At 41.7% G+C, this 8,761-nt stretch overlaps 1 protein-coding gene across 1 annotated transcript; it reads left to right on the forward strand.

Moving 5' to 3' along the window:
* The first annotated feature begins 771 nt into the window (after positions 1 to 771).
* LOC147903430 (large ribosomal subunit protein eL24-like) lies at positions 772 to 2,184 on the forward strand. Its single transcript, XM_087398931.1, has 5 exons — positions 772 to 923; positions 1,048 to 1,123; positions 1,223 to 1,324; positions 1,455 to 1,603; positions 1,693 to 2,184. The coding sequence occupies exons 1-5, from the start codon at positions 913 to 915 to the stop codon at positions 1,847 to 1,849; spliced, it is 495 nt and encodes a 164-aa protein (XP_087255057.1). The 5' UTR covers positions 772 to 912; the 3' UTR covers positions 1,850 to 2,184.
* Positions 2,185 to 8,761: the final 6,577 nt, after the last annotated feature.

An 8,761-nucleotide genomic window follows, 5' to 3' on the forward strand; every position in this document is an offset into this window, starting at 1 on the left:
ACCTCCTTAACAAAGTCAGCTCAACCAAATACAAACGGAAACATGGAAGGCCGTTGAAACAAAAAAACTAACCATCTCCTCATAGTGGACCAAAAACATGGAAGGTCATGTGGGCCAAAGAACTAACCATTTCTCCATAGTCCCTTAGGAGGCGTATCACGTTGAATCAAGAGCTAAATACAACAATTATTTCGGAGGAATCTTGACAATTTGTTGGAAGAGTACTCCGTATGTGTTGTTAGGCAAGCACTAAGGGTGTTTACACATCGGTGCTTGCCCAAAGGAAAGAAGGGGCGTTTGTTGAGGTGGCTGTTGTTGTGTGTGAGTACTATTGGATTCTTGAAATGGGGGGCGCTCATGAGCGTGGGTAGCCAAGACCCGTTGCCCAATTCCTACCCATCCTTGATGACTAGTCTCCCTGCCAATAGGAATTCGTCTTCCCTCAACTTATCATTGCAGAGTTTGGGTGTTCGGTGTCTGTGTAAACACACACCGCCCACCTTATTCTCATGGGGTGTGTTTCCATGATGGGCAATTGCGACACTAGTGTGAGCACCGGTGGGAGTGACGCGATGGGCGTCTAGCGTTTCAGGCCTGATGGCAAGGAGGCGGGCAGAATCACGACCGAGTAGGGGATGCAGAGCGGCGGAGGCCAAACGAATGCATGCAGACCGCCACTGCCATCACTACGACGGAGGACAGGGGCGAACGGGGTGAAAACTAGGGTTAAACTAACTAGGGTGAGGCAAAGGCTGTGCCCTAATTGGGAGTGAAGGGATCGGACGGCTAAGATCTCATGAAGGAGCACTTTGTTGAATTGGAGAGGGAAACAGGGCTTCTTTTCTTTTGAGCTCTGCGCTTGTTCATCTTCGCGCTTCTACCAAGCGCAAATCGAAGCTTGCACAGCAAGCCATGGTTCTCAAGTAAGTAAATCTTTCTCCCTCTCCTCATTTCCTCTTCTCCTCTCCCTCCTAGCTTCTGCTCCATCTCTTCCTTTAGGGTTTGACTTCATCTTGCTTCGAATCTCCCCCTTTTCCCTTCCCTCAGGACCGAGCTCTGCCGCTTCAGCGGCGCAAAGATTTATCCCGGCAGGGGAATCCGTTTTGTGAGGTCCGACTCTCAGGTATTACGGTGAAGCTATTGTGATTGCCTTCCATTTGTAGCCTTTAACCTTTTGTCAGTTTTTCCGGAGGTTTGGCTAAACTTTTGAGAGTTGTGGTAGGTTTTCCTGTTTGTCAATTCCAAGTGCAAGCATTATTTCCACAATAGATTGAAGCCGTCGAAGCTTACATGGACTGCACTTTATCGAAAGCAGCACAAGAAGGTGACTTCATCATCGCCCTTTCTCTTCGCCAGTAAAACTTAAGACCCGATCTCGTAGTCCTGGTAGTTCGCTCTTTCTAGTGGACAGCTTTCGGTATCTCCGCTTTAAATGTTTGCTGTGTTTGCCACAGGACATTCACGCAGAAACTGTTAAAAAGAGGAGAAAGACAGCCAGCAAACCTTATTCGAGGTCCATCGTGGGTGCCTCGCTTGAAGTTATCCAGAAGAAGCGTGCAGAGAAAACGGAAGTCCGAGCTGCTGCTCGTGAGGCTGCTTTGAGGTTTGGCTTCCCAGGAAGCTCTCGGTTTTTTTGGTTTTATATGATCAAAGGAGATCTGGTTGTTTACGCATTTCGGTTTGCCGTTTCAGGGAGATCAAGGAACGAATCAAGAAAACCAAGGATGAAAAGAAAGCGAAAAAAGTAGAGGCTATGGCAAAAGTGTCTAAGGGCGGTGGTAAAAGTGCAGCAAGCAGGGCACAAATGCCCAAAGGTGTGAAGCTTGGTGGTGGCGGTGGCAAGCGATAAGCGGGTCAGCATGTGTCTGGTAGACGCAACTAAAATTTTGAGGGTTTAATGTGAAGTGGCTATGAACAATAGAGTTCCACTTGTGGTCTTATCACTGGTGCAAACCGTTTGCTTTTGGACATTCTTGGGGATTAAAAATGTTATTTTAGCTATGCCAATTTGCTGCGGTCTGGCGCAGATATCCCCGTGTATGAATCATTGTGTTATTTTTGCTTTGGGATTGGACGATGGATTTCGATAGAGCTAGATGTGGTGGAGCTTTAATCGTATCACAGATTATAGGAGGCATTTTTCATCTGAGGTAGACAATAAAAGTTTTAGTTTCTCTGAGCGTCTATTGTTTGTTTAAATTTTCAATTCGCTAGTTCACCTTTACGCAACATATGGGATACACTGTTGTTTGTTTAATTTTGCGATTTGCTAGATTGCCTCTATGCAACATATGGGATACAGGGCAAAATTTTTTAAGGTTCCCTGGTCCCTTGTGGATCACAGAATACAGGAGGCATTTTTCATTGGAGGTAGATGATAAACGTCCAAGGTTTGTTTACATTTTTTTGATTTGTTAGCTATACAACATATGGGACACACGTAAATTTTGTTTGAAGTCTCTGTGGTCCCTGTTGCTGTGTGAGCAAAGGTTCCGAAGAAGAAAGGGAAGCACCAATCAAAATGCCAGCTTGAATAGAGGGTGTTTGAAATTGATATGGCTAAAGGGAAATTATAAATGATGTGATTAGTCTTGAACATTTCTCATATGGTGTATGTTTTGGCTGAGGAATAAAGCACAAACTGTATACTTCTAAATTCCAGCAACTTCCTGGTTGATTGCAGCAGCGTTTGTACGATTCTTATATAGAGATTAGTAATTTTAAGAAACTGTGCTTTTCTGTGCATTAAAGTTAGTGAGCAGTCATAGGAAGTGACAGAGTACACTACAACCTCGAGGGAAATCAAGGGCCAAAACTCCATTTGAATATCAGTTAGAAGTTTTTACAGAATTTGTCCAAAACTTCATAATAACATCGATGCTGATAATAAACTTCCTGAAAGGAAGAGTTTCTGAAGCTCCTGCAGGTGATCTCATAGTTTGTCAGAACTTCCCTTTTGGCTTGTGTGGAGGATTGAGAGATGATGGCTGATAAAAATATTTCTGAAAGGAAGACTATTCTGCAGCCCCTGCTGGTGACCTTTTAGTTTGTCAGAACTTCCTTTTTGACTCGGAGATTTGAGAGAAGATGACTGAAACTTTCAGGGTGAGCATGGAATGAAACTGGTATGAAGTTTTGCAAATAACCCTTGATCCCTGACATGCAGCATAATGGGTCTATCTGTCATGAAGATCATTCGAATGAGTGCTGCAGAAAAAATGCTGGCCACATTCATTATTGACTCCTTTTATCACTCCCATGAGCAGCTTTACTTGTACTTGGAGGAGCTGGCTGCATACATACTTATTTGTATGCAAGACGCTTTATTGAAGTTTATTTTAAGAGTTTGTCCTACAATCTATGCCCTTTAGTCTGGGATGTTCTTAGAATAAGACAGATTTTGTTGGACACTGAAATCTGGATGAAAATCTTGGGCCAACATATTGAGATTTGCTTTTGAACAATCAAAGGTTAATCTGTGTGTGAAGACCATCACCACCTAATATAGTGACATTTGTAGAAGGTCCATAGCCAATGTACTCTTTCTTGACTTTCGTCTTCCCAGTAAATTCTCCATCCGATGCCTTAGTATTCACTCGGGATTGAAACCAGTTTTTTAAAGGTTGATAAACGATTGACTGGATTAGAAAGAGATTTTATTTCCTTCCTTGGATTGAAAGGGGCAATTGAAAGATTTAATTTCCTTGTAAACTTAACAAAGTGTAGTTGGTAGTTTGGTCCATGACAGAGATTGCCTAAGATGTTCCTTTCTATTAGGAGGTACAACAAAACAGATTGTGTGTGTGTATGTGTGTGTGTGTGTGTGTCTCTCTCTCTCTCTCTACACACACTTTTTGGTTGTGAGAAGAAATCTTTTATTGCTGTAAAATAATTACATTCATAGCTACTTCGAAAATGGAGTAACTATTACTCAACTAAAGATCTAAGTGTAAGTTGTATACACATTCTGAACACAATCATAGAATGATTGCTGCAGGGATCATTTGAAAAAAATAAAGGATGATAAAAGTGGATTACCAAAGACTCTAATTTCTTTCCATCCATAAAGTCCATAGTACCTAGTAGCGTACCCATGCAAAAAATAAATTAAAACCCTATCTTGTTGGATGAAAACCAAACAACTAGAAAAGCTTGCCGAAAGTGACAGTAGGAAATCTTGCTCGAAGCCTCTGTCGGATGAGAGCGATGAAGTTATGAGTATGTGGACAGAACCAAAAGATGTGACGCACAGATTCAGTAGGGTGTAAACATTTGTGACAATCAGTTGGAGCAATATATCTGTGTCCTCACACACATACACACAATGCATGCCACACCTTAAACACCCTTGCTACAATACCTAAGCTTCTTAAGACATGACTTACGGCATTAAATGAGGCCTCAAGTTAAATTGCCTTAGAGAACAAAAATTGTTTGTGACAGTGCTTATGTCATACAATGGTAAAGGATGTATATGGTTTTGTGTTTACTTGATCTTTTGGATTGTGTTATCATTTGTAGCTTCCACCTTAATGTGGCCTTTTTGATGTGGTGGGTAAAGGTGTTGGTTCCTTGATTTTTTGGATTGGATTGTAAAGATACATTTTGGCCTTCTCATTGTAATTTCTTAGAATGTAGATAGAAGGAAAGGTCCATCTTCTCTATTGGGGCTAGTGAAAAATCAAAGCTCATGCAGGCTTTCAGTGCTATAAAGCCCCATATGAAAGGTCATGTCTTATTGCATCCTCTGAAACATATCATGGGTAGTTGATGGTGAGCATCATTTCTACTCTTCCACAAAGACTGAGTAACCGAAGCTTTAAAACCCCATTTGAAAGCCTTTGTTTCCTTTCCCATTAAAAGCTAAGATCTCCAATGTCTGATTGCATCCTCTGAAACGTATCATTGGTTAGCCTATGGTGAGCATCGTTTCTACTCTTCCACAAAGATCGAGTAATTGCAGCTAGATTGCATGTTGATTATATGTCCTTCGCCTCCCAATAGTGTGCTTTCATTTGAAAGGCACTATGACATGGGCTTGACTGTGAATGCACATCCAAAGGGAGTATGCAACCATCATTATGAACAGCTCTCATTGAAACTATAGCAAATCGCTCTCTTTCTATCTCTATCTTACAGCACACACTAGGGCCCAAGACAACACTCTGGCTGGACCCCCCGAACGTTTATTACTTGAAAATTTTTGAGTACATAGAGGTCAGCATAGAGTTGGGTTACAAAATTTAAAACTTGAATAGTTTGACAAAAAGCTAGTTACATGCTACTAAGGGTAACTCTGAGTCTTTGAAGCACTTGGTCACGCGAGTGATCTCCGAAGTGCTCTCCTAGCTCTTGATTCTTCAATCCTTTTTAGTGCTTGCAAGCATTAGCTAAAGTGCACAACCATGGCATCTATTAATGGTTAGTGCTTTGCATGCAAATAATAATCTGTGGATTAATCCTAGTCACTGTCCAAGCAAACATGTGAACAAAACATAGAACACAATCCTTGGTTGATTGAGGTCAACCCTTTTGGTCGTAATTAAGGGGCTTGACCATTACCTAGAGCACCTTAATTATGGCCAAGTCTCTCCAATTGAAGTTGGCACACCTTGGTTAACGAGGTTAACTCTTTTGACGTAAGCCAAGTCTTGTTGATCAAAATCAATACTCTTTGACCAAAGTTGGTGCCTAATTGTAGTTAACCATCTTGGCCGAAGTTGAATCTCCTTAATCAAGGTTAAGTATCTTTGATTGAAGTCAAGATTTTGACCAAATGAAAGAAACTCTTTGAACATAATTAAATAAATAAAGAACTCATCGATCAATAATTGGTCTAATTCATGTTTTGACTTTAGAATATTTACAACTTGGTGAAAGAGTGCGTGATCACACAACTCCAAAAGCTATGAAAAACTATATGGGCTTGACACAACCATCTGTGAATGTGTCTCCAAGTTGGTAATGTTAGTATATGTGCAATACCCACGTCTCATATGTAACCACCAATGTTCCATAGTGCCCTTTTGCAAGGCCCGCATTATGAGGAGAAGCCATGGTGTGAGCACTAAACATTGGTAGGATTCTAGTTTTGACACTAGATGAGGTCTCATGGTGATCGTTCGATGGTTAGGAGGCGATGGAAGAAATAATGTACTCCTTGGGTGTTCAGGGTCAACGCTTTCGATCTTGGGGATTTGGGAGCAATGCCCCCAACGGCGGGGTTTGATGTCTGTCGGTAGGTCTTGGCTCGTGATGGTATGCTCTCTGTTGCATGTGTGCAAGCATTCGTATGAATTTGCTTACGCGTGCATGGTCGATGGTTAGTGGTCAATGGTCTTTTGTCGGTGGCGAAATTCAAGCAAACATGTTCCATCGTCCTTACACTTAGTCATGCAATGTGTTAAGTCAATATGACCAACCCACCAGTTTGGTGGAATCACTCTACTACGAAGGGCTATATACGGAGGATACTTCCCAAGCCTCAGCATCGAATGCCAATACCCCTACCTAAAGTCCTTCTCCATTCAGTGTTTGTCTAGATCAGCCATCGAAGCTCTATTGGAGAGCGCATGGGTGGACAACACCATTAGATGTATCTTATTTGGTGATACAAATTTTTTATTTTGCTCTATTGTGTTTAAATTCTTTGGTTATTATATTATCATTGTCAAACGATCTCTCTGCTGTGCCATATTTTTATATGGTATCAGAGTAGTAGGTGCTTTGAGCAGCGATAGTGCAAGAAACTCAGTTGCAACAAAGCTTTAGCACTTGATGTGATGGTTGCTTTTGGTGAAACTTCTGGAGTATCTGCTGTTGCTACTCCTACTCCAATGATTCGCATTCGACCACCCGCCTTCATGGAAGGCAAACTTGATGGTACAAACTACTCTTTGGAAGTTTAAGATAAGTGCAATTCTCGACTCATAAGAGCTCTTGGAAACCATTCTCGAGAGTGATTCGGAACCAATTGGCACTGCCAATCCTGCAAATCCTGCAAATCCCAGCAACATAATTTTTCCTGATGCTACTCTTCTTCGAGCATGGAAGTGACGCAACGGCATCGTCACAAGTGTCTGATTTGGTGCTCACATTGATTTAACACACGTCCAATGCATCCGCGGCTTGGAACATCTTGAAGAATCAGTATGAGACCCGCAATCAAGACTCGGATTCAAAATTTGGATAATAAACTTGCTGCTGAAAAGCTTGCAAAAGGGGAGACTATTGAGACATTCATCATGAGGATCAAGAATCTGCGTGATCAAATGGTTGCTGTCGGCATTGCAAAGACTGCTGAAGAGCTAGCTCAAAGGTGCATTCGAATTCTTTCACAGAAATTTGACGGTCTGGTAACTGCATTTAACACTCAAGTTGGAACTCCTGCACTTAATTTTGAAGAGTTTTGTGCATTACTACTTGAGGAGGAGATGCGGCTCAAGAGTTGTGATGGTGGGAGTGATGTTGCTTTCACTACTATTACCAAAGGGAGAAATGCCAATTGTTCAGAAAAGAAGAAGCTGAAGAAGAAGACGTTTCAAGGGTCATGCTACTATTGTAGCAAGAAAAGTCATGCTACAAAATATTGCAGCAAGAAAAGTCATGCTACAAAATATTGCAGAAAGAAGCAATATGATGAGAAGAAGGGGACCTTGAAGGCTTCATGGAAGGGCAAGGACACTGTCAACAATGCTAAAGTTATGCTCAAGCTATTTGTGGCTATTGAGGAGATGTGCTCCACGGCTCAATCTTCACCAAGCAACACTTCATGGGTATTAGATAGTGGTGCAACTCCACACCTGACAGGTATGAAAGAATGATATAGTTCTCTTCAACCTCTACAAGAACCCACAAATGTTGTGGTTGGGAATGATGCAAAATGTGCAGTTTAAGGCAGAGGTACCATCTCACTTGAGACAGCCACTGGTTAGTCTAAAAAGCTATCCGATGTACTTTTTGTTCCACGAACCAAAAGAAATCTACTTTCTGGTGTTACAATAACTGATCAAGATCTTGAAGTTCGCTTCAGAAAATATGAAGCCTAGATATTAGATGGAAAGGGCAAGGTTGTGGGCACAGATTCTAGGAAAGACAACTTCCATGAGCTCATTGCACTTTTGTCACTTCAGATTTGGAGACAGGAAGGCTTTGGCACGAGTGGTTTGGCCACATAGGCTATGCTGTGCTGAAAGAAATGCAAAAGAAAGGGATGGCTGCACATTTGCCTGCACTCACAAATAAGTGGGAGCCATGTGAAGCTTGTTTGATGGGCAGGCAAGCTAGGAATTCATTTCCACATGAGACCAAAAATTGAGCAAAGGCAACTCTAGAGCTGGTACATGTTGATCTCTGTGGTAAGATGTCTACTACTGCTTTGGGTGGATCTCTCTACTTTATGTTGATAGTCGACGATTATAGTAGAAAGATGTGGGTGTATTTCCTTTCAAGCTCTTGAAAAGTTTAAATTGTGGCACAAGCTTGTAGAAATGAAACAGGAAAGAAGGTAAAAAAGTTTCGCACCGATCAAGGAGGAGAGTTCATGTCAAAGGAATTTGACAAGTATTGCAATGAGCATGGCATTAAGTGGAAACTTACTGCTCCCCATACACCTCAACAAAATACTGTTGTAGAACGTTGGAACCGAACAATCATTGAGATGGGTTGTTGCATGCTGAAGGCAAAGGGGCTACCCAACACATTTTGGACTGAGGCAATAAATACAACAGTCTATATTCTCAATTGGTGCTATACAAAGTCT

The sequence above is a fragment of the Dipteris shenzhenensis genome, chromosome 3 (assembly GCF_047967505.1).
Source record: "Dipteris shenzhenensis isolate YYH24624 ecotype China chromosome 3, Dip_SZ_1.0, whole genome shotgun sequence".
Lineage (NCBI taxonomy): Eukaryota > Viridiplantae > Streptophyta > Polypodiopsida > Gleicheniales > Dipteridaceae > Dipteris > Dipteris shenzhenensis.